The 26,450-nt window shown below is 43.4% G+C and overlaps 2 protein-coding genes across 2 annotated transcripts in view; both read left to right on the forward strand.

Moving 5' to 3' along the window:
• The window catches only part of BTBD1 (BTB domain containing 1), a 33,030-nt gene extending 21,793 nt beyond the window's left edge, over nucleotides 1-11,237 (forward strand). The window contains exons 6-8 of the mRNA XM_081114807.1: nucleotides 4,252-4,339; nucleotides 8,409-8,555; nucleotides 9,482-11,237. Coding sequence (XP_080970933.1) covers nucleotides 4,252-4,339; nucleotides 8,409-8,555; nucleotides 9,482-9,637 — 391 coding nt within the window. The 3' untranslated portion in view covers nucleotides 9,638-11,237. The remainder of the gene's footprint in view (nucleotides 1-4,251; nucleotides 4,340-8,408; nucleotides 8,556-9,481) is intronic.
• Nucleotides 11,238-15,249: 4,012 nt separating this feature from the next.
• Nucleotides 15,250-25,330, forward strand: LOC308535824 (UPF0235 protein C15orf40 homolog). The gene is made up of 5 exons (XM_081114808.1): nucleotides 15,250-15,372; nucleotides 16,291-16,417; nucleotides 19,985-20,112; nucleotides 22,354-22,451; nucleotides 23,403-25,330. Exons 1-4 carry the CDS (start codon nucleotides 15,259-15,261, stop codon nucleotides 22,447-22,449), a joined length of 465 nt encoding a protein of 154 aa, XP_080970934.1. The 5' UTR covers nucleotides 15,250-15,258; the 3' UTR covers nucleotides 22,450-22,451; nucleotides 23,403-25,330.
• Nucleotides 25,331-26,450: the final 1,120 nt, after the last annotated feature.

Genomic DNA, 26,450 nt, shown 5'->3' on the forward strand with positions numbered 1-26,450 from the left:
AAAACTTCAAGGAACAAATTGTTTCCTTGAGCATTAAAAGAAGAAAATGCTTATTGGTTAATTATTGAAAGAAATATAAACCTCACAGAGGAATCTGACAAGACATAAAATTTGTAGACCAATCTCACTTACATAGAAGAAGAAATTCTGTGTAAAATATTAGTATATTGACTCTGACAGTACCTTGGAAAAATAATACTGTGTGAGCAAGTAGAGTTTATTTGTAGATAGAAAGAATGGCTCAACATTAGGGAATATATTAATATAACCCACCACAGTAGCACATCAAAGAAGAAAAACAGTTTGCTGATTTCAGTAGTTGTCAAAAAGACTTTTGATAAAATTGCACCTTTGTTCCACATAGAATCATTAATACTAGGTCTCAAAGAACACTGCTTTAAGATGATAGACCAGCCGTGGGCAAACTACAGCCCGCGGGCTGCATCCGGCCCGTTTGAAATGAATAAAACTATTGGAAAAAAAGACCGTACCCTTTTATCTAATGATGTTTACTTTGAATTTATATTAGTTCACACAAACACTCCATCCATGCTTTTGTTCCGGCCCTCCGGTCCAGTTTAAGAACCCACTGTGGCCCTCGAGTCAAAAAGTTTGCCCACCCCTGTGATAGACTATTAAAACCTCAAGAAAGGATGCTTGCTAACCTTGCTGTTTTCAGCAGTGTTCAAGTCTCATGGCTATAAACACGTGTCTCACCACGTGAATTCGGACAGGACACTTGAATGCTGATTGGGACTTGTTTGGGGAGACTGTCCTAAGCACTGCAGTAAGTCCGGTGTCCCCGGCCCCGCCAGCAGTGCCCTTTTGTAAAAGCCAAAGCCTCCTTGTGGCTTTGGAGAACAACTGGTCCATCTGAACAGCCTCAGCATCAATAAAAATGTATTAGAGCCAATAAAAGAATAGTGACCACTTATAAAATACGCATGCAGAAACCAATGATATTCCTGTATGTCATCAAAATTCAGTTACGGATGGTTGATTTGGTTCACAACAATGTGAATGTACTTAATGCCACTGAATCCTACACTTACCAGTAAAATGGTTAAGATGGTATATTTTGTTATATATTTTGCCACAATAAAAAAATTTAAAGTGCTTACATTTTCAGTTACAATATTAAGTAAAAACAGATTCCACTTAAAATAGTAACAAATGCCTGGCTGATTGGCTCAGTGGTTGAGTGTTGACCTACGATCCAGGAGATCATGGTTCGATTCCTGGTCAGGGCACATGCCCGGGTTACAGGCTCGATCCCCAGTAGGGGGTGTGCAGAAGGCAGCCAATCTATAATTTTCTCTCATCATTGATATTTCTGTCTTTCTCCCCCTCCCTTCCTCTCTGAAATCAATAAAAAAATATTTTTTAAAAATAGTAATATATAACAAAGTAATGGGATTAAATCCTATAAGAAATGTACAGTATAGCACCTTTAGAAAGAACTGGAGACCTTTGACTGGACGCAGACAGTGTCTTTCCAAACTAACTAGCGTATCAGAAGTCACATGTTTTTGTTGGGGAAGACTGGCCTGGCAGAATTATCCTAATGGTTATCTGGAAGAGTACGTGGTTCATTTTAAAGAAGAGTGGTATGGGTCAAACATAAAACTATAGTATGTTAGAGTTGTATGGGAGATACTACGGAGTTTAGAAACTAGTGTAACATAAAGAGCATCTGAGGGAAAGATTAACCACTGGGAAAATAAAGTTAGATCCTTACTGATTCCATCCACCAATAATTGTATAAATTAAAATTTTAACATTACAAATACAAAGCCATGCAGTGCTGGAACAGGGGACTGTTTATTTATTATGAGAAGAGATAGGCCTCTATAATCTTGGCATAAATCATAATTTGGCTACAAAGAATTAAAAATTTTTATGTCCAAAACCACCATAAAGTCAAGAGATAAATGATAAATGGGAACCTTTTTGTCATGGATATTACTGACAAAGCATAAGTAACTATATAACATAGTCTTTCAGAGAAAAATGGGAAAAGAACATGAGTATTTCATTAAAGAGAAAATCCAGTAGACAGTAAGCATGTGAGCAAATATAGCAACTCCAATTAATAGAGCGATATGAATATAATGTGTTAATCATCAATTTCTCAACACCAAAAAGAAATGGAAATACTCATGGTTGTTGAGAGAGAGGTAGAAATGATTTTAATTTCTTGTGTATGTAGGGTGTTGTAATCAATTTGATAATGTTTAGCTGGTGCCTTAAGAATATGCCTTTCATTTTCCCCAGTGTTTCTATTTCCAGGAATTTATTCTCAGGAAATAATTAAGACTACAAAATGATCATTGTGGCATCCTATATAATAAAAGGCTAAGATGTAAATTGTTCCCTTGACCAGAAGTTCGGGAGTTTGACCAGGGGGCAGGGCTGGCCCATCAACCACCTGTGTCCCCTCCCCCTGGCTGGATAGGCCCTATCGGCTGATCAGGGCAAGCTGGCTGGACCCCACCCATGCACAAATTCATGCACCGGGCCTCTAGTTGTTACATAATAACAGACCCTGCTAGATTATCTAACAAGCGGGGTTATTTAAATAGAATGAATTGGTACTCATCTTTTACCTTTATATGAAAAAGAAGATATAAAAATATGTATATTCTGACATGATTTTAAAACAATCTATAATAATAAAAGCATGATATGCTAATTAGACCGGACATCCTTCTGGACGACCTGCTGGATGAAGCTGGGGCTGTGAGGGAAGCCCGAGTCCCTGGTGCCGGCTGGTCCTGGATGCCAGAGGGAAGCTGGTGCTGGCAGCCAGGGGAAGGAAGGCCTACTCTTGCATGCATTTTGTGTATCGGGCCTCTAGTACATATATATTCATAGAAAAGAATCTTTCCTATTTAAAAAAAGAGTGAAAAGGGAATGTGCCAAAGGGTAAATGGGGGTTCTCTCTGGTGGATTCAGGGATCTTTTAAATTTTTCCTCTTGCTTATTTAACTGCATTTTCTATTTTTTGAAAAAGAGACTGTATTGTTTTTTTATAATAAGAAAAAAGTGTATAAATAAGACATTAAGAGTTGTTCCAGGTAGTCCCCATCTGTCCCGGGAGTTTAACATAGTGGTAAGAAATGGGCTTTAGTGGAGGCCTGGATCTGTGTCCCAGCTCCGCCACAGGTTCTGATCCAGGCAAGTTGGTTTCTCTAAACTCCCGTTTCTTTAGCTATAAAAACAGCGGATAATAAAAGTAATCCCGTGTTACTTAGTTTGTAGAGCTGTTACGATGATTAAAGGAAGTAACTCATGTGAAGAACTGAAGCTCAGAACCAGCACAGGAAGTATTCTGAGCTGGTGGTTTTAACTGTTAGGACCAAACTGGACCTGCTGATTGTTGTAGTGTGAAATCTCATTCGGCTTCACCTGTTAATTAGGTGCTGTCCCCAGCCCTTTGCTTCCTTCACAGCTCTTATCACCATTCATAATGATTTATTCCTTTATTTGTTTATTATCAGTGTCCTTTATTAGGCCGTAGTGTAGGGGTAGAGACTGCCTTGTTGGCCATCATTTCCCAGTGCCAGGTTGTCAATGTGACGTCCTCAGGTAATATTCATTGTGCTAATGCTTGTCGTAGTTCGGAGTGCTGTGGTTCAGGCCTGGTGACCGATACATCTGTTCATGAAGATGTACAAACATATTTGGACAAAAATCACTGTTACAACAAGAGTGGGTATTTAGGTTAAATAAATTCCTTTGACCAAAGGAAACAGGTTCTACTTCAGTTTTCATTAAGTTAACATTTACTCTAGAACAGCGGTCGCCAACCTTTCGGACCTCACGGACCACCGGTTGGCAACCGTTGCTCTAGAGTTTTTTTGTTTTTTATTTTTGTAAACAGATGGTATTTCCAAGGATGTCTAATTTGTGATAGTTTTCCTTTTTTCTGAGCAAAATTATACATTCTGGGTAACACTTTAAAAAGTTTATACGCCTTTAGAACAGGGGTGGGGAACCTTTTTTTTCTGCCAAGGTCATTTGGATATTTATAACATCATTTATAGACCATGTAAAATCATTCACTTAAAAATTGGCCTGCTCTATTTAGTCAAACATTTAATTAACTCACCCTAATACCTTGGCAGGGCCAGACCCAATGATATCTCCGGCCTTATGTGGCCCTTGGGCCAGATGTTCCCCACCCCTGCTTTAGAATATGAATTTGTACTGAGTTACGTATGTTATTTTATATTTGGTTCATTCTCTCAGGTTCACAGTTAATAGAAGAATCTCTATAGTCGGATTTGGTTTATATGGATCTATTCATGGTCCCACGGATTATCAAGTGAACATACAGGTATACTTTTCCCCTCACTATATGTCATCTTGAAATATAACAAACTGTAATTTTACCATAAGATATTGTTTTTGACAAAATCCAAATTTCGGTATAATTATCAAAGGAATCAGAAAGCCTCTGAGTGGCGTTTTAAGCCTGGAGAGTTCTGTTTTACAATTGATCTAAAAATTCTGGTTTCAGAAAATGGGAGTCCTGGGGTTCTTCATGGCAGCTTCAGTGTGCAAGGAGCTTTCTTTCCTCCAGGACGCCCGTTCAGCAGTCCTTCCTGCTGTGCACCGACCGTCTTAACACACCCCCTGCTTTTCTCACGGCACTTTGAACTCTACGGCTTAACACAGTCTCATTCCTTCTAACTACTCTGAACACCCTCTCGTTTCTGATGGTCTGACTGCCCTGCCCCATTCCTCAGGCCCGCCCCCCTCACTTACAGATATGACCCTGTTACTTCATCCAGAAGAAAGTTAAGAACCTCTCTGTTTCCTTCCAATCAGCTGGTGTTCCCCACATTTTTTTTAAAATATATTTTATTGATTTTTTACAGAGAGGAAGGTAGAGATATAGAGAGTTAGAAACATCGATGGGAGAGAAACATCGATCAGTTGCCTCCTGCACATCTCCCACTGGGGATGTGCCCGCAACCCAGGCACATGCCCTTGACCGGAATCGAACCTGGGACCCTTCAGTCCGCAGGCCGACGCTCTATCCACTGAGCCAAACCGGTTTTGGCTTCCCCACATTTTTTATTGCACACCCCACTTAGTTGTTTTTGAAACGCATCAACATGTACTTTTATTTATAAACTGTGCATATGCAATACCGTACTTATATATTACACATAAATTAAAACACAGAAAATAGAAATGAGAAAATTAAACAATGTTTCGCTCTAGCCTGTTTGGCTCAGTGGATAGAATATTGGCCCACAGACTGAAGGGTCCTGGGTTCGATTGCACTCAAGGGCATGTACCTGGGTTGCAGGCTCTATCCCTGGCCCTGGTCAGGGCTTGTGTGGGAGGCAGCCAATTGATGGGCCTCTCTCACATCAATGTTTCTCTCTCTGTGTCTCTCCCCCTCCCTTCTACTCTCTCTAAAAATTAATGGAAAAATATCCTCAGATGAGGATTAACAAAAAATAAAAAATTTAATGTTTCAAGCTTTTGTTTATCAGCAGAAAAAACTACCCTCTCTAAAATCGTATTTATATAGTATTTTTTAATAGTAAATACCTTGGTGAACTTTGTGATCAGACTGCATCATTAGGTTTCAAAATATGCAATTCAAAGACCTGGTTCAATGGCAGCTGAAAGATGCCTCACTGCCTCAAAGAGCCCTTGCTCCAAATGGGAGAACTGCATTATTACCTACTAGTGAAATCTTGCTCATTTTTAAAAAACTGTTTTGTTTTTTTATTAATTTCAGAGAGGAAGGGAGAGCGAGAAAGAGATAGAGACATCAATGATGAGAGAGAATCATGATAGGCTGCCTTCTGCACAACCCCTACTGGGGATCGAGCCCATAACCCGGGCATGTGCCCTGACCGGGAATTGAACTGTGACCTCCTGGTTCATAGGTCAATGCTCAACCACTGAGCCATGCTGGCGGGGCTCTTGCTCATTTTTTAATCCTATGTGCTATGGTTTATGGTGAAATTTATTTGATAAATGTATATCACTCATCTCAATTTGTCCTTCTTTCTTACAAACCAATTAAAAAGTTACATTTTTAACAAATAGGTTCAAAACCCACTGAACTTGTTTCTTTAAAAGATTTTTAAAGCCGGTTAAAGTTTTTTTCCACTTTTTTTTGAGTGCAGAAAAGCCATAGAAAATCTCTGTAGGGTATAAAAGATTTTCATGATCACTCTCCATTTAACTTTATTTCCTTATAAATATTAAGTTTCCGTGCAATAGGATCAACAAACCCATTTCAGCAGGCTGGATAGTTTGCAGTCCTGGGAAGGAGCCCCACAGTCAGCCTCTTGGATTGTGGAGCCCCTTCCTTCAGTGTCCCTCATGTATTACCAAAGTCACCAGACTCCTTGTGGACAAACTGAGGAGGGCATCAGGGTTCAATATTCCTATATAATAAAAGGCTGATATGCAAATTGACCGAGTAGCAGAACGACCGGTCACTATGACGTACATTGACCACCAGGGGGCAGACACTCCACGCAGGAGCTGGGCTCATGGCTGGTGAGCGCAGCGGTGGTGGCAGGAGCCTCTCCTGTCTCCACAGCAGTTGGACATCCCCTGAGGGCTCCTAGGTACAGGCGGGGCCGAGGGACACACCCCCCCAAGTCCATGAATTTTGTGCACTGGGCTTCTAGTAAAATATAAACACTGAGTAAAATGAATAAAAATAGGACTTTTTCTTACCCCAATGGCTAATCTCAGGCACTGTCCAGTAGACATGCCTGGTTTGTTTTTGTTTTTATTTTTTCAGAGAGGAAGGGCGAGGGAGAGAGAGAGAAACATCAATGATGAGAGAGAATCATTGAGTGGCTGCCTCCTGCATGCCCTACAATGGGGATCGAGCTCACAATGGGGCTTATGGCCTGACCAGGAATTAAACCTTGACCTCCTGGTTCATTGGTCGATGCTCAACCATGAGCCACACCCACCGGGCTGTAAATTCTGTACTGAACTGTGATACACATCCAGAAAAGTGCACATATGTATCAGTGATGCATATGGCTCACTTTTTGTAAACTGGACACACTTGTGTAGCTAGCAGCCAGATTGAGGACCAGGGCATTACAGTCCCCACGTGTCCCCTCGTGGTCTTTTCCAGACACTGTCCCTGCAGAGGTGACCACTGTCCTGACACGGTGGTCTGGTCTGGTTTACTGTTACTGGTTTTATCTGATGTGGGCAAAAGGCAGCTGTGTGATCCTTGGCCTTGGCACATGCTGTTCCCTTGCATGGGAGACCTTCCTCTTGTTACCCAGTGAGTTCCGACTTGAGTTTTTAAAGCTCATCTCTGGAGCCTCACCCCTTCCTAACAAAATCTGCTTTTCCTCTGTTCAGCCACTTCACCGTTTGCATAGCCCTCCTCTGGCAGGTCCTGTGCTGAGGCACTGTTTATAGTAACGTCTTCACTGATCGGAAGCCCCTTGAGGGTGTCCCTCAGAGCCTGGCACAGGTTGTGGAACTAAAAAAGACAAAAATTTCACATTTTTATTTTTATTATTTTTTTATCCTCACCCGAGGATCTGTTTTTATTGATTTTTAGAGAGAGAGGAAGGGAGAGAGAAACATAGATGTGAGAGAGAAACATGAATTGGTTGCCTCTCATATGCTCCCTGACCGGGATCGAACCTGGGTATGTGCCCTGACCAGGAATTGAACCCACAGGTGTATAGGATGATGCTGCAGCCAACTTAGCCACCCAGCCTGGGCAGTTTTCACATTTTTCATATCCATATATGTGAATACTGCATTTAAGGTCATTTTAATTTCAGTAAAATAACATTTAGATATAGGAAATGCCATGGTAATTTCCTAGGAATGAGACTTAAGCTAGCAAGGAGTAAAGGCTCATTTCCCTCAGCTACCTCAAATCCATGCATTCACCCTAGCTGCTTTGGCTTAGTGGTTTGGCGTCAGCCTGTGGATTGAAGAGTCCCCGGTTTGATTCCCATCAAGGGCATATGCCTGGGTTGTGGGCTCGATCCCCAGTAGGGTGTGCAGGCGGCAGCCAATCAGTGATTCTCTCTCATCATTGATTTCTCTTATCTCCCTCTCCCTTCCTCTCTGAAATCAATAAAAATGTATTAAAAAAATAAATAAGATACATACATTCAAAAAAACCTGTTGCTAAGCCATATATCTTTAATGGAAGCTCCTTTCTCCTGCTGCCACGCTCCCATCCTGGCTGCATGAGTGATAGCCATTTCTTGACAGAATGTCTAAAGCCATCTTTTTGGCGGTTAGAGGCGAGTATAGAGAAATGACAACACACAGCTATAGAGGCCTATGCTGTTCCTGAGGGCTTTATACAATTCTTTCCTATGAGACTTGGTTGTAGTTGGTTTAGCTTAAATGAAATTCTCTTTTTGAAATTACAGATCATTGAATATGAAAAGAAACAAACCCTGGGACAAAATGATACTGGATTTAGCTGTGATGGGAGTGCGAGCACATTCAGGGTCATGTTCAAAGAGCCCATCGAGATCCTGCCCAACGTGTGCTACACCGCATGCGCGACCCTCAAAGTAAGTCGTCGGAGTGTCCTGGATGGGGAAGTCGGGGCCCAGGGTTCCTCCTGCGTGTCTCAGCTGGTGACAGTGAGCCCCTCAGGAAGAGGGAGAACGTCTGGGCAAGGAAGTGCCTCTCAGCACAGCTCTGCTCTGACAAATGGTTCTTCATCGGGGGTAGCTCTTTGAGCAGGAGAAAAAGTGTTTGGCAGAGATAAAGTAAAACAGCTTTTAAAGATATTTTATTTTACTTTATTGATTTTTTAGATAGAGGAGGGGGGGAGAGAGAGGGGGAGAGAGACATTGATTTGTTGCTCCACTTATTTATGCGTTCATTGGTTGCTTCTTGTATGTGCCTTGACTGGAGATCGAGCCTGCAACCTTGGTGATTCAGTACGACACTATAACCAACTGGGCTACCCAGCCAGGGCATAACTATTTTCTTTTCTCTCTTTTTTTTAAAATCCTCACCCGAGGATAATTTTCCATTGATTTTTAGAGAGAGTGGAAGAGAGAGGGAAAGAAGAGAGAAACATCGATGTGAGAGAAACACATGGATTGGTTGCTTCCTGCATGAGCCCTGGCCAGGGCCCGGGCCGGGGAGGAGCCCGCAACCAAGGTACATGCCCTTGACCCGAATCAAACTTGGGACCCTTTGGTTTGCAGGCTGATGCTCTATCCACTGAGCCAAACAGGCTAGGGCCTTAACTATTTTCTTAAAACAATATCACTATTCTCTAATAGCTGAGCTCTCTATTCAGTAATTTTAATAATTAATTAGCTTTGTAGCAACAATACCATTTTCATTAAGTGACTTGGCATAAAATTTTATACAGGAGCTATAAGGTAACAGAGTAAGTAGATCATCAATCGAATATAAACACCACCTTAAATTGAGTGTATATTAAAGGGAAATGACTAATGAACCTTTTGTTCTCATTTAGGGTCCAGATTCCCACTATGGCACAAAAGGATTGAAGAAAGTAGTGCATGAAACATCTGCTAGCAAGACTGTTTTTTCATTTTTTAGTTCACCTGGCAATAATAATGGCACTTCAATAGAAGACGGACAAATACCAGAAATAATATTTTATACCTAATTTAGCATTATAATACATCTTGGCTAAATTGTACCATACCGTCTAATCTCAGCAGCATAAAAATCTGGCCACACAAAAAATTCGAGTGTTATGAATATTTATAATTTTAAGATGAGAAACATTTTAGTTTCTTAGAGGAGATAGATAAATGTTTATTTAAATCTCTGCATAATTTAAAGGCAGATTTTCCATTTTTCTTAAAAAGTTAGGGGAAAAGAAAACTGGGTTTGTTTAAAAAAACACAGCTATTTCAGCTTTATCTTGTATAATTTCATAGATCAACTGACTCATGGTCTTTCAACCGTTTTATAATTGAAAGATTTTTGTTATATAGCTGGTTTGTTTTGTTTGAATTATTTTTAAGGTTACATGAGATGACATGGGTCAGTTTTCCTATAGAATTCCTATTCCTCTAATTTCAGACATTAAGAAAACTGACCTTATATTTGGAGTTTTGAAATACCTGTTTGTTAACATTTGGAATATTGCTAGGAATAGGCCTAATAAATGCCCAAGAAAAATTTTCAATGCTTTTACAGAAAAGGATATTTTGAAATAGTTTAGTAATGTGCTACATAGTAGAGTTTTAAAATACAAATGGAATTTGTACACATTCACAATACTGTGATAAAGGATCTGAGGTATAGTCTAAGATTAGATTCTTTATCACTGAACCACACCATTACACCTGTCTGTCTGTAGGAGGATGCTGCCTAGAGTTCCCAAGGTTGAGATGGGGGTGGTGATGGTGGTGAGTGAGTAAACACACTCAAGGTCAACATTGGGGTGACAAGCTTACACGGCACGAAATGGAATGAAATACTAACATTGCTAACAACTACTTTGAAATTTTAAAGATGTCCACACGCCACTCCTGCTGAAGTGACACCATCTTTTGTCACCTACACACTTAATCCAAGAAGTCAAACATGTTTAATATTCATGACCTCACACATGTCACAGGAACAGCCGTACTAGGAAGGAGAGGAAGTAGATGTGGCAGAATGATATTTATACACTTTTTTATAAAGGAAAATTTTTATATAAATAACATTGTTTTTTCTTTTGAAAACGATTATCTTATAAAAACGTAAAATTAAGTGTAAGTTGTGGAAGATGGTTAAAAATCACAAGTCAAAAAGTACCAACTTAAATAGGATTCATTTTTTCAAAGAATAGTAATGAGTATGTAACATTTCTTTCATTGTATTTCATTGTATATTTTTAAGAAGGTCGTGAGGTTGCATGTGGCAGTGGTCCCTTGACATTGCTGAAGAAAAGAGACGTTTTTCTCTCCCTGGTTCCATGACCTTATGGATCTAAACCTGAGTTAACTGGAGTACCTGTGGGAAGTGTGGTCCTGGTTAACCAGCAAACACTCTGCACCAGCCACTGTGGAAAACACTTCTGCCTTAAACAGGATGGTGTACTAGCGATAAGTTCATGTTTTCCAATGTTGGAGGCGTTCCAAATGCCTCCAGTATGTTGCACTGAACAGTGATTGTAACTGAAGATAGCTATAGCGGAGGCACAAGAAACGGGATTGTTTACTGATATGGGGCATCCCTGGAATTTTTAAAAAATAAATATTATCCATTTATTTTTTTTGTCACTTGTCTTTTTCTTCTAAAAGTTTTGTGTAAAGATTCCATTTTGGCACAAGAGTTCTAGTTAATTGATGTTTAACTTTTTTATTTCTTTTAAATATATTTTTATTGATTTCAGAGAGAGAGAGAGAGAGAGAGAGAGAGAGAAACATCAGTGATGACAGAATCATTGATGGGCTGCCTCCTGCATGTCCCTACTGGGGATCGAGCCTGCAACCCGGGCATGTGCCCTTGACTGGAATCGAACCTGGGACCCTTAAGTCCGCAGGCTGATGCTCTATCCACTGAGCCAAACCAGTTAGGGCAGGTTTAACTTCTTAATTTATAGAAGTAATGCAACACAAATTAAGAATGCCTCGCTGCTGTCGTAAAGCAAGTCATAGGAGCTGCAGCAATGACATCTGTCATCTGTTTCTTGATGAGGTTTTCGTGGCCTCGGTCTAATCTCAGGAGGTAGGAAGTGAAGACGGCTGGTTCCTTACTCTCTGGCAGTGATGGCTGTCTCGCTGTGGTTAGTGTCAGTAACAGCTACCGGAGTGGTTACTGTGCACCAGCCTCTGTACTAAGTACTCAGCACACATTCTCACTTGTTTCTCACAACATCGCTATGAGGTAAGTGCTACTGTAATACCCACTTCACAGGCAAAGGACTTCATGTTTAAAAGGTTATTAACTGCCCTAGTGGGTTTGGCTCAGTGGATAGAGCATTGGCCTGCAGACCAAAGGGTCCCGGGTTCAGTTCCAGTCAAGGGCATGTACCTCGGTTGCAGGCTCCTCCCCAGCCCGGGCCCTAGTCAGGGATTGTGCAGGAAGCAACCAATTGATGTGTTTCTCTCACATCGATGTTTCTGTCTTTCCCTCTCTCTTCCACTCTCTAAAAATCAGTGGAAAAGTATCCTCAAGTGAGGATTTAAAATTTTTTAAAATAAAAATGTTATAACTCATTTAAAAAAATTAACTGGTGGGAGGCAGAATTTAAGCTCAGGTCTATCTCCCAAGCTACAGAGTTGGGCAATATTTTTCTGGGTCCCAAAGTAACATGTCGTCATTTTCTCCAACTTCACAATAGGACCTGGCTAACCTGTATTTACTATAGAATATAAAGGGTTTTCTTTTTTTTAAAAAAAGTGTGATGATTCCGGTACCTACCCCACAAATTGAGATGATTAAGTATTCTTTGTTTTAGGTCTGCGTAGTATCCGTTGACACAGGATGGAGTTGTTACATGGAACTTCACTAAGAACTGAAAAAAGTTAAAATAGGAGTCAGTACAAACATTTACAATCGGTTTCCTGCCATTTGGGTTATAGTCCCTGTCCTTACCCACACCACTGGGCACTACCCCACTCTTTTTCTCTCTAGAGGCCGAAATTTTGGCCAGAAGCAACAAGTCAGGGAAACAGGTTACGTGGCAGATGGAGCTGATACCTTTAGGAAAGGCTGAATTTTTTATTTTATTTTTTTGTATAGCAAAGGTGGAAATGTATTGAAGAACACGTAGAGACTCCCACATGGGGAAGGGGAAAGAATTTCACAGCACAGACTCCCACGTGGGGAGGGGCAAAGAGCCCCCTGAATGGTTCTTTCTAGGACTCCTCCACCCTCTGTCTTTACCATCTAGACAACTGCCAGATACCATTCATAATTCACCATAGCAAGTGCTCCTTTTATATCCATCATAACTGTCAAAGCTCTAATTGAGGCTGTCATGACTTAATCAATTTTATATAATACAGATTCAGCTTTTGTGCCCGCTTTCCTTTTATATATATTTTTTTAATTGATTTTTTACAGAGAGGAAGGGAGATGGATAGAGAGTTAGAAACATGGATGAGAGAGAAATATCAATCAGCTGCCTCCTGGACACCCCGTATTGGGGATGTACCCGCAACCAAGGTACATGCCCTTGACCGGAATCAAACCTGGGACCTTTCAGTCCGCAGGCTGATGCTGTATCCACTGAGCCAAACCGGTTAGGGCTCCTTTTTTCTTTTCTTTTTTAACATTGTTAGACTGGGCCTTTATTTTCATGTTTTTGTATAATGAATATTAAATTTAATTGGTTTCTTTGTTGCTATTCTTGTTGTGTGTTTTTTTGTATTTTTTAATCCTCACCCGAAAATATTTTTCCATTGATTTTTAGAGAGAGTGGAAGAGAGAGGGAAAGACAGGAACATTGATGTGAGAGAAACACATCGTTTGGTTGCCTCCTGCATACCCCCGACCAGGGCCAGGAGCCTGCAACCGAGGTACATGCCCTTGACCGGAATCGAACCCGGGACCCTTCAGTCTGCAGGTCAACGCTCTATCCACTGAGTCAAACCAGCTAGGGCTGTGCCCCATTTCTTAACTGATTTCAAACAAAGTATGTCTCTGGTTTGACACCTGATTCACTTCCTACTACCAAAGCCTTCATACTCAGTGGCCTCAGTATCCATGTGGGGTAGACAACCCATCCGAACCTGGCTTTCCACTTTCTCTCCTCCAGTACCTTCACCACCATTCCACGCCAGCCACTTCTCAGGCTCACACGGTGTGCCTTATTGTGTGGAATTGCACGACCTCTGAAAGGTACAGACATCCTCTCCGACCACAACCTCGATGCTCTCCAGGTCTCCCCCGCACCCCACTTACGTTACTGAACCTTAAGAGTGTCGTTCCCTTCTCGCTGTGTTCTATGAAACACCTTCATTTTCTACCCGGTTAGACTCCACCTTTGATTCTTCATTTTTCCTTCTCCACTTTTGACCTTTGATCACTTTAACTACTTCATCAACAACCCAGAACCCCCTCGCACCCACCTGGATGAATTCCATGGTCCGCCTTCTCTTTAACTTCCTGGCTGCTGGGTCCAAAGTGTTGAAAATGATAGTGTACACATTGAGGCCGTGATGATTTTATGGTCTCCAAGTTCAACTAGATCATTGGTGCAGCCAGGGGAGGGTTCAGTAGTCAGCTCTTTGCCATTCCCCTGAGTATTTAAATCTGTTATACACTCCTAACACCTCCCCTCCTGTAGCTGATGAAAGAAGCTCCAGCTCCCCACACCAAACCTACAAACACACCTACGTGCGCAGCGAGGCTGTCCGTTTATGAAGAAAAGGGTTGTGCTCAGAACCCCACCCTCTGCCTCTGTTTTACCCTCCCCTCCCTCTCCTGGCTTCATTCCTATCAACACTGATAGGATATCCCTATCCTATTAACTCCCATCCAGTTTTTTTGTGGTTTTTGTTTTGTTTTTTCAAAAAGTCAATGCCATGTGCCCCTCCAGATACCAGTTAACTCCTTCACAGTGAAGTCAAATTACTCCCTGCCCCACCGGTGTGGCTCAGTGGTTGAGCCTCCACCCACGAACCAGAAGGTCAGTCAGGGCACATGGCCGGGCTCCATCCCCACTAGGGGGCGTGCTAGAGGCAGCCAGTTGATGATTCTCATCATTGATGACTCTTCCTTCCTCTCTCTCTGAAATCAATAAAAACATATTAAAAATTTTAAAAAGTATTCCCTACACCAGTTAGCCTTCGCTCCTTACACTGTGGGAGCCCAAGCTCCTGGCACAGGTGGGTGCTTCCCATCTCTGGGTTTCCTGGGCCACATCCCAGGACAAGAGGGACCCGCGCAGGCTCTGGAGCAGTGGTTCTCAACCTTCCTAATGCCGCGACCCTTTAATACAGTTCCTCATGTTGTGGTGACCCCCAATTTCATTGTTACAAATTGGACATAATTAAAGCATAGTGATTCATCACAAAAACAATATGTAATTATATTATGTGTTTGCCGATGGTCTTAGGCGTCCCCTATGAAAGGGTCGTTTGACCCCCAAAGGGGTCGCGACCCACAGGTTGAGAACTGCTGCTCTGGAGGCTCCCGAAGTCTTGCTCCCGCCGACCGACAGGTGTCGCCCTCGCGCCGGAGCCGAGGGCAAAGCTCCCGAGGCCGCTCCCGCCCGCGGTGTGCGCAGGCGCAGAGGGCGTTTCCGACGCCGCCGCCCGCCCCGCCGCCTCCCCGGGGAGGATGCTCCGGCTCGGCTGCGCGCTCAGGCGGCTCGGGGCGGGACCTGGTGCTCGGGCCTCCGGCCGGCTCCCCGCGGGCGCCGAGATGCCGAAGAAAGCTGGTGCGACGAGCAAGGCCAGTAGCGAGTCCCGCGGCCGCGGAGGGGTGGGCGCGGGAGAGGAGCGGGCCGCGCGGGTGGGGGGCTCCGGCCGCCCGCTCCCGCCTCGCTCGCCGGCCGCCTCCGCCAGGGGGCTCCCTGGGCCGCGTCTGCTGCCTGCGCCGGCCTCGGCCCCCCGCGCCGGGCGGGTGTGAGTCGGGAGGCGCCTTCGGCCTGCGCTCCCCCACCCCGGAGGCTTTGTTCTGCGCCCCCCCCTCCGCACCCCTCCTGTCGGGGACTCGCCGCGCCCCCTCTGCAGGGCGGACTCCGGCCGGTCTCCGAGACCCCGCGGCGAGGTGCCGGGGTGCCCCGGCCGGTCAGCCCTCCTCCTCCGGGAGTGACGCCCAGCGCGCGGTGCCTCCCTGCAGCCCGAGCTCCCAGGGGGCCGGGGCCGGGGCCAGGGGGCCTTCCTCCCCTTGACACACAGCCTTTGCCTGCAGGCTGCCCGGCGCAGAGTCCGTGTGCGCCAGACGAAAAGTCCTAGAACAACTGATGTTGCACAGCAGGCCTTTGAAAGGTCCCCCCACATTCACATACAGAGGCGCTTCCGGGTTTAGTTCGCATTCATTCATTCATCAGCTCGTGGCGCACGCGTGGTCCCTGCCTCGGCGGGACGGGGCGGACCGAGCGGACGGGGGCCCTGAGCCAGCGCTGAGGTGCGGAGCCAGGGCCAGGCCATCAGGTCGGGAGGACAGTGCCTGCCTGGGGTTGATGGGACGGCCTTGGTTGGAGCCTTGAAGAAGGTTGGAGCCATGAGGAGGTTGGAGCCATGTGGCCCGGATTCCCCGGGCGGGCGCCGACGGGTTGCCTTGGCTCGAGGTGGAAGGACCACGTGTGTGGGGACATGTTTTGCAACCTGTGACGTTGTGGTGTGGTGGTTGTTGTTGTCGTTTTAGGGTAAAAGCCAGAGCAAGGAGCCAGAGCAAGCGCTGCCTCCCTTAGGCCCCGTGGCAGTGGGTGCCAAAGGCTGTGTCACCATAGCCATCCACGCCAAGCCGGGCGCTAAGCACAATGCCGTGACAGGTACCGCCGAGCGCCGGGGTGGGCGCCCCTGGGAGCCGAGGCCCCCTCCTCCCTCCTCCCCTCTGCCTTGGTTATTGGGAGTTTATCCTGTCCAGGCAGGTGTGTTCTCCAGATCGACAGTTAGAGGGCTTTTCATTTCCAGATGCTAAATTCTGATGTACAGTTGTAAAGCCAGTGTGTAAAAGATGAAAAAAACAAACAAACCGTGGTATACTTTCCTTTTAAAAAAAAATATATATATATATATATATACATACATATATATATATATATATATTTTTTTAAATACATTTTATTGATTTTTTACATAGAGGAAGGAAGAGGGATAGAGAGTAAGAAACATCGATGAGAGAGAAACATCCATCAGCTGCCTCTTGCACACCCCCTACTGGGGAGGTGCCTGCAACTAAAGTACATGCCCTTGACCGGAATCGAACCTGGGACCTTTCAGTCCGCAGGCTGACACTCTATCCGCTGAGCCAAACCAGCTAGGGCTAAAAATATATTTTTATTGATTTCAGAGAGGAAGGGAGAAAGGGAGAGAGGTAGAAGCATTAATGATGAGAGAGAATCATGGATCGGCTGCCTCCTGCACGCCCCACGCACTGGGGATCAAGCCCGCAACCCGTGGGCATGTGCCCTTGACCAGAATCGAACCCGGGACCCTTCAGTCCGCAGGCTGACGCTCTGTCCCTTGAGCCAAACCAGTTAGGGCAGCGGTTCGCAACCTGTGGGTCTCGACCCCTTTGGGGGTTGAACGACCCTTTCACAGGGGTCGCCTAAGACCATCGGAAAACACATATATAATTGCATATTGTTTTTGTGATGAATCACTATGCTTTCATTATGTTCAATTTGCAACAATAAAAATACATCCTGCCTGTCAGATATTTACATGACGATTCATAACAGTAGCAACATGACAGTTATGAAGTAGCAACGAAAATAATTTTATGGTTGGGGGTCACCACGATACGAGGAACTGTATTAAAGGGTCGCGGCATTAGGAAGGTTGAGAAACACTGAGTTAGGGCATATCTTTTCTTTTTTTTTAAATTAGAATGTTTTAGAAAGGACACATAAACATGTGACGCTTATTAGTAGTTTGTCCTGTTCCAGAACTAGAGACGTTGGCCAGAGAAAGAAAGAAGACATTTTGGTGGAGTTTAAGGATCATTGGTCCAAGGAGGCAGAGTTCATCAACTCCCCTGTGAACTTGTTTTAAATCAGAATGATAGAAAACATTTCTGGGTCCAGGTCTTTCGTCTGTTTGATGGGATCATTGGACTAAGTTAAAAGCTTTTAAGTTATTGCCTGGAGCCCAAAAGGTGGGCAAAAGGGCGAAGCCAACAGCCCGGGTTTCTGAGAAGCTGTGTTTACGTCTGTTTTAAATGGGATTTCAGGGGAAATTGCTGTGTGTGTGTGTGTGTGTGTGTGTGTGTGGTATATTGGGCGGGGGGGGGGGGGGCAGGAAATTCTGAGTGAGGGAAAAAGTTTAAGAACCATTGATCTGAATTATCTTCTGAAATTTTTTTAAAAATATATTTTATTGATTTTTTTACAGAGAGGAAGGGACAGGGATAGAGAGTTAGAAACATCGATCAGAGAGAAACATTGATCAGCTGCTTCCTGCACACACACACCCCTGGGGATGTGCCTGCAACCAAGGTACATGCCCTTGACCAGAATTGAACCTGGGACCCTTCATTCCGCAGGCCAATGCTCTATCCACTGAGCCAAACCAGTTAGGGCGGTCTGAATTATCTTGAAGGTCTTTTTTACCTCTACAGCTCTGTATTCCAATTTTAAAATATATTGTGAAAATTAGACCTCAGAATTGGGGTGCCAGGCCTGATTGTGTGATTGACTATGCCCGCTTGGCCGTACCCGCCTTGGCCAGCGTTTTCTAAGTATTGCTGTGGGCACTGTCTGCTGTTGGAATACCAGGTTTCGTTAGGTCTAAGATGCCATCCACTGCAAGGTACACAAGTATTTTATGCACCAGTAAGAAAGGCAAAATCTATATCAAACACTTTATTTAAAATGTGAGAAAATGTACACCTTAGAATCTGAAACAGGAGAGGACAGTTGTTTTACCTCATTCTTTTTATATATATATATATATTTCTTTACTGATTTCAGAGAGGAAGGGAGAGGGAGAGAGAAATAGAAACATCAATGATGAGAGCGATTCATCCATCGGCTGCCTCCTGCACGCCCCCTACTGGGGATTGAGCCCTCAACCTGGGCATGTGCCCTTGACCAGAATTGAACCTGGGACCCTTCAGTCTGCAGGCCGACGCTCTATCCACTGAGCCACACCGGCACAGTGGTCGGCAAACCGCGGCTCGCGAGCCACATGTGGCTCGTTGACCCCTTGAGTGTGGCTCTTCCACAAAATACCGACTTCTGCGCATGGGCCACGAAGTTTCAGTCGCACTGTACGTGCGTGGAAGAGCCACACTCAAGGGGCCAAAGAGCCGCATGTGGCTCGCGAGCCGCAGTTTGCCAACCACGGGGCGAGGGCTTTTCCTCATTCTTGTGGATCCTGTGGCCAGGTTGTTCACACAGGGAAGGTGTGAGTGTGTGGAAATGCCTGCGTAGCCCCAGGTGTAGGACCAGCTCAAACTCATTTGCAGACTGCTTTGAGCAAGTACTTCTCTCTCTCAGAAAGAACAGGCCGGCTGCTCTTGTAAATGCAGTATTGATGGGGGAGTCTGTTCCGAAGCAGCGTTCATTGTCCCTGGATTTCACAGCATGGGTTTAACTTTATTTTTGATTCACAACGTCACTCATCTTGATTCCTATTTCATTTGTAAAATGGAGATAATACTGGTATTCGTACCTTCATAAAGCTGTTATGAGGATTACACAAGTTCATATTTGTCAAGTCCTTCAAACATGTTTGTGTGCCCTGAAAATTAGTGTATGTGTTATGTAAATATTTATTACACGTTACGGTTTGAAAACATTAGAGAGGCATTTCACATACGAGACAAATGTAGCCCCGTGCTCTCGTTGTCCCGATGAGGAAACTGAACAACCCTGTACAACCCAGGGAGCTGCTCTGTTCATCCTTCTTCAGGGGTGTTTGCTGGGCCTCCACCCCAGCTCCTGACTCCCTCCGTGAGCACTTCCTGTCAGATAAGCGTGTTTTCCAGTTGCCTAAATCCAGGATACTGCCCAGGCTTTTCTGTTTTTCTTTCTTAATAAATCCTTATTGTTGGAAGTATTACATATATCCCCCTTCCTCCCCCTCATTGACCCCCTAAGCCTGCTCCCACCCCCCGCCCCAGGCCCTCACCGCCCCATGCTGCCCAGGATTCTTTAGGCCCATCCTCGTCAGCGTCAACCTAGTTTTTCTTCTTTGAATTTGTTTTCTGTATTAGTGAAGGCATATTTATCATGTTTATGTTCCCCTTACATCTGACTAGTTTAATTCTTCATTTCTGCATCTAACAGTAAAAACCTACTGTGTGCCAGGCAAATGCAAATTCTTTTACAAAATGCTCTCACTTCCCAAAGAAGAACTCCTCAAGGATAAAGTCCACGCTGCTTCCCTTCCAGATTTGACAACCGAAGCTGTGAGTGTCGCCATTGCAGCACCTCCATCGGAAGGAGAGGCTAACGCTGAGCTCTGTCGGTATCTCTCCAAGGTCTTAGAACTCAGGAAGAGTGATGTGGTTTTAGATAAGGTAGGTATCTCTTTCTCGCTTTTATATCTTTTTTTAAAATCCTCACCTGAGGGTATGTTTTATTATAGATTTTTTGAGGGGGGGAGGGGGGGGAGAGAGAGAGAGAGAGAGAGAAAGAGAGAAAGAGAAACATGGATTGATTGCCTCGCATACGGCATCGTGACCAAGGATTGAAACCGCAACCTAGGTATGTACCCTGATCAGGAATAGAACCCACAACCTTTTGGTTTACAGGGTGACGCAACAACCAATTGAGCCACCTGGCCAGGGCTAAATATCTTTGATTATTACACTTCAGTTATTTAAAAAGTACTGATTTTTTTTTTCTTTTCCAAGTAATTGAAAAACTAGTTGTTTTTCATTGTCATATTCATTTAACCCCTAAAATCTAAAATCTGAATTCTTCCTATCGCATCTCCTTCATTTCTGCTGCATCAATCCTTATTAAGACTGGCCATGCACACCTCTTACATTCCTCAGTGGCCACCATTTCCAGCACTTTCTCCTGTACCTTTTCTGTCGGATTAATTTCGTTCCTCTCTTCCTTCGAGTCACCGTAATAAACAATCTAAAATGGTTCGTATGGTTGGCATCTCCATTAGTGAGTCCGTCAAGTGTTTCTGGTCCTGCACGTTATCCGTGCTCACGGGGAGAAGCTCCTATGAAGTCATTCATACCACAGGTTTCCACTAGGGGTAGACATCACGACCACCTGGGAATGATTTCTCAAACTCAGGTTCTTGGGCACTGCCCTAGACCAGTGATGGCGAACCTTTTGAGCTCGGCGTGTCAGCATTTTGAAAAACCCTAACTTAACTCTGGTGCCGTGTCACATATAGAAATTTTTTGATATTTGCAACCATAGTAAAAGATTTATATTTTTGATATTTATTTTCTATATTTAAATGCCATTTAACAAAGAAAAATCAACCAAAAAAATGAGTTCGCATGTCATAGGTTCGCCATCACTGCCCTAGAATTACTGAAATAGAATCTGCAGTAGTGAGACCCGGCCCTGTCTATATCTCTTAAAGCTCAACTTGTTTTCCAGTGTTACACTCTGTAGCTCCCATCCAGGTTCCAGCCGGCATTCAGTCATTGATTAATAGGCTGCACCTGAAAATCCATTACACACCAGGTCCCTCATTGTCCACAATAGTTGGCAGGTCATTTCTGGTTTTCTGCCAGTGTGCATGCTCTGCTATTTGCTTGTAAGGCACTCCCCACTCTTCTACCTAAGAACTTCTGCCCAACCAGATAAATCCCTGCCTCGATTTACCTTTTTTAAAGGATGTGTTTCAAAACAAATGGTTTTCAATAGTTGCCTTAAGTGGTTATGGAATCACAGCACTTAATATGTGAATTTTTTTTTTTTTTAATTTTCAGAAATGTGTAACAGCATAGAGAGTAACAATTTGTTCTGTATTTTGGAATTATTTTTTATTATTTTTTTCTTTATTGATTAAGTTATTACATATGTGTCCTTATCCCCCCCCCCAATAGCCCCCCCATCCCCCCACTCATGCCCTCACCCCTCTGGTGTCTGTGTCCATTGGTTAGGCCTATACGCATGCATACAAGTCCTTTGGTTGATCTTGGAATTATTTTTATACAAAGTTCATATGAAATTGCAATATTTGTTTTGATAATTTAAAAAATAATTTTCACTCTTTTTAAAAAAATATATTTTATTGATTTTTTTACAGAGAGGAAGGGAGAGGGATAGAGTTAGAAACATCGATGAGAGAGAAATATCGATCAATTGCCTCCTGCACACCCCCTACTGGGGATGTGCCCACAACCAAGGTACATGCCCTTGACTGGAATCAAACCGGGGACCCTTCAGTCTGCAGGCCGATGCTCTATCCACTGAGCCAAACCAGTTAGGGCTCATTTTCACTTTTAATTTAAACAAAAGAATTACTGGAAACCAGAATACTATACATCTGGATTCCATATTCATTAAAGAATTTTAATGCCCAGCTTTTATTATTACAAAAATTGATATATGAAGGTAAAAACCCTGGAGAGTTATAAATTTTATAATAAGGTGGAATCTAAGAGATAGTCTTTGGTTAGATCACAGTGGCCAGGAGAAAGTGGCAGTGAAGCCGTCAGGAAAGTTGCAGGTCACCTGTAAGAACCCCACAATGTCCGCAATGCATACAACTGAGGTCTGTTTCTAATAGTGTTAGACAGTTTAGTATGTTATCCTCACACTGTCTTTTCCTTTTAATCCAGGGCAGTAAATCTCGTGAAAAAGTGGTGAAGCTTTTGGCCTCCACAACTCCAGAGGAGGTCTTGGAGAAATTGGAAAAGCAAGTTGAAAAAAAATAAAAGTAAGAAAGAAAAAAATACGTCCTTGAAAAACTTTTTTTATTGCTAATGATGAAGAGGCTGCTAAATAGGAAAATGCAGTTAAATGCACAGAAGAACATGTAAAATAAAGGTATTTAAATAAGAACAGGTCTCCAAAAAGAGGTAGAAATTTTAAAGGTACTGCACATTGAATATAGGTTCTAAGATCCCTGACCCCAGGTGGCTTGGAACATGGTGCTCTGATTTCATGGCATTGCAGAATAACAGAGCTGGGTAGGCTATTCAAGATGGCCTGATTCAGCCCCTTTCATTTTGTGATGGTGCTTCTGATATCCCGGAGTTGAGAGATAGGATCACACTGTGCAGAATGACAGCTAGAACCCAGATCCCTTGACTCCCACTTGAATACACTCTATCCTGATTGTAAATTAAAATGATAATATTTCCGCAACACTTCTGGAATTCTAGGGATTGCCTTCTAACCCAGTTTACAAGTGACAGGAAAGCTTGCCAATATATTTTGTACTCTATATCATAAAACGCTTATCTTTATGCAAAAATGTTTTCTGCATCTTTTTGAAACCCTTGAGCATTTTATGAAAAAGTAAGAAAGAATAACCAAGACTTGTACAGGTGTACCTCATTGTATTGCACTTCACAGATACAGGGTGTTTTACAAATTGCTGGCTTATGGCCACTCTTGTGTTGAGCAAGTCTGTCTGTACCATTCTTTCAACAGCATTTGCTCATTTTGTGTCTTTGTGACACATTTTGGCAATTCTCTCAATATTTCAAACTTTTTCATTATTATTATATTTGTTATGGTGATCTGTGAACAGTGATCTTTGATAATACTATTGTAATTGTTCTGTGGCACCACAAACCACACTCATATAAGATGGTGAACTTGATAACATGTATGTGTTCTGACTACCCACCAGCTGTTCCCCTCTCTCTCTCCCTTTCCTCAGGCCTCCCTATTCCGAGATACAACAATAGTGAATTTAGGCCAATTTATAACCCTACAATGGCCTTTAGGTGTTCAAGTGAAAGGAAGAGTCGCACGTCTCTCACTTTAAATCAAAAGCTAGAAATGATTAAACTTAGTGAGGAAGGCATGTCAAAAGCTGAGATAGGCCGAAAGCTAGGCCTCTTGAGACAAACAGTTAGCCAAGTTGTGAATGCAAAGGAAAAGTTCTTGAAGGAAATGAAAAGTGCTACTCCAATGAACACACGAGTGATAAGAAAACAAAACAGCCTGATTGCTGATATGGAGAAAGTGTTAGTGGTCTGGATAAAAGATCAAACCAGCCACAACATTCCCTTAAGCCAGAGTCTAATCCAGGCCAAGGCCTTAACGCTTTTCAATTCTATAAAGGCTGAGAGAGGTGAGGAAGCTGCAGAAGAAAAGTTTGAGGCCAGTCGAGGTTGGTTCATGCGGTTTAAGGAAAGATGCCGACTCTGTGACATAGAAGTGCAAGGTGAAGCCGCAGGTGCCGACGTGGAAGCTGCAGCACGTGACCCAGAAGATCTGGCTAAAATAATTAATGAAGGTGGCTACACTACACAACAGATTTTCAATGTAGGTGAAACAGCCTTATATTGGAAGAAGATGCCATCTAGAACTTTCATAGCCAGAGAGGAGAAGGCAATGCCTGGCTTCAAAGCTTCAAAGGACAGGCTGACTCTCTTGTTAGGGGCTAATGCAGCTGGTGACTTTAAGTTGAAGCCAATGCTCGTTTATTATTCTGAAAATCCTACCGCCCTTAAGAATTATGCTAAAGCTACTCTGCCTGTGCTCTATAAATGGAACAACAAAGCCTGGATGACAGCACATTTGTTTACATCATGGTTTACTGAATATTTTAAGCCCGCTGTCGAGACCTACTGCTCAGAAAAAAAGATTCCTTTCAAAATATTACTGCTTATTGACAATACACCTGTTCACCCAAGAGCTCTGAAGGAGTTGTACAATGAGATTAATGTTATTTTCATACCTGCTAACACAGCATCCACTCTGCAGCCCCTGGGTCAAGGAGTAATTTCAACTTTCAAGTCTTATTATTTAAGAAACATATTTTGTAAGGCTATAGCTGCCACAGATAGTGACTCCTCTGATGGATCTGGGCAAAGTAAATTGAAAACCTTCTGGAAAGGATTCACCATTTTGGATGCCATTAAGAACATCCGCGATTCGTGGGATGAGGTCAAAACATCAACCATAACAGGAGTTTGGAAGAAGTTGATTCCAGCCCTCACGGATGAGTTTGAGGAGTTCAGGGTTTCATTGGAGGAAGTGACTGCAGATATGGTGGCAATAGCAAGAGAACTGGAATTAGAAGTGGAGCCTGAAGATGTGACCGAATGGCTGCAATCTCATGATAGCTCTTTGACGGATGAGGAGCTGCTGCTTATGGATGAGCAGAGGAAGTGGTTTCTTGAGATGGAGTCTGCTCCTGGTGAAGATGATGTGAAGATCGTTGAAATGACCACAAGGGATTTAGAATATTACATAAACTTAGTTGATGAGGCAGCAGCAGGCTTTGAGCGGATCGACGCCAATTTTGAAAGAAGTTATACTGTGGGTAGAATGCTATCAAACAGCATCGCGTGCTACAGAAAAATCATCCATGCAAGGAAGAGTCAGTCGATGAGGCAAAGTTCATTGTCTTATTTTAAGAAATTCCCACAGCCACCCCAGCCTTCAGCCACCACCACCCGGGTCAGTCAGCAGCTATTCACATTGAAGCAAGACTCTCCACCAGCAAAAAGATTACGACTCCCTGAAGACTCAGATGATGGTTAGCATTTTTTAGCAATAACGTACTTTTTAATTAAGGCATGTACATGGTTTTGCCTCCATTGACAGAGCCTGAGAAAGCAAAACCTGGACTCCTGATTCTGTGGGCCTTTCCTCCTTCGCCAGCGAGGGGTTGGAGAGAGAACCAGAGTGTGTAAGTGACACCTTTGCATTCAAAATTCCAAACAGTTAAAAACTCACAACTTTGGAGGCAGTTCTTTTCTGGGCTGTGGGGTCCCCCTTCCCCCTTACAAATTCAGGGATTGGGTTAAGTAGTTCCTTTAACTGTATTGCAGAATACACATTTTGGAATCTACCATGGCTCCCGCTTCAGATTTTTTTTAAAAATTGATTTCAGAAAGGAAAGGAGAGGGAGAGAGAGATAGAAGCATCAATGAGAGAGACTCATTGATCTGCTGCCTCCTGCATGCCCCCCACTAGGGACTGAGCCCACAACCCGGGAATGTGCTCTTGACGGGAATCAAACCTCGGACCCTTCAGTCCACAGGCCGGCACTCTATCTACAGGCTAGGGCATATTATTTTTTAAAATGTGCCTAGAGACTATAAAATGTAAAATCTAGATTTTCAATTTACATCCAAGAGGTGGCACCATAATGCAAAAGCAGCCACATAATTTGAAGGAACTGAACTGCACTATTAGGAAATCACTTCTGCAGTGCCTGATACCAGCAATCCTTTTTATCTCATCCTCTCAGAGGTACTCCTGAGGCTTGGTCCCCTCATATCTTTGAGTTTAGCTCAGGCCAGAGTGTGGTGTTAACCCAGGCCAAATGTGTGTTCAGAAGTTCAGGGTCACTGCCATAGTGGAGTCAGCATGGTCCCGAATGCCTCCCTCAACTCTGCAGCTTTCAGAAACCCCTTTTAGTTGCCATTTTTGAAAATGGAATTGGGCTGGACAATTGACAGAAACTAATTTCTTAAACCAGATGCCAAATTTATTAACTTGATTCAAGAACACACCTGCCAATTAGACTGCATACTGGCATCCTTTAGTGGGTATATTCTGTTCCTTTGGGAAATTTCATAGGAAGCCAGTTACTTGGAGTCTACTTAGAGATCTTGGGATCAGAGCCAAGGAAATTATGGACCTGGGTCAGGGAGCTATGACTATCCCCTTTCTGCCGCAGGAATAGGCCCATTATATCCCATCAACCCCTCTCCTGGGACAATGCTGGGCCCTCACGATTTATGGCATA

This window comes from Myotis nattereri (assembly GCF_964212035.1).
Source record: "Myotis nattereri genome assembly, chromosome: 21".
Classification (NCBI taxonomy): Eukaryota; Metazoa; Chordata; class Mammalia; order Chiroptera; family Vespertilionidae; genus Myotis; species Myotis nattereri.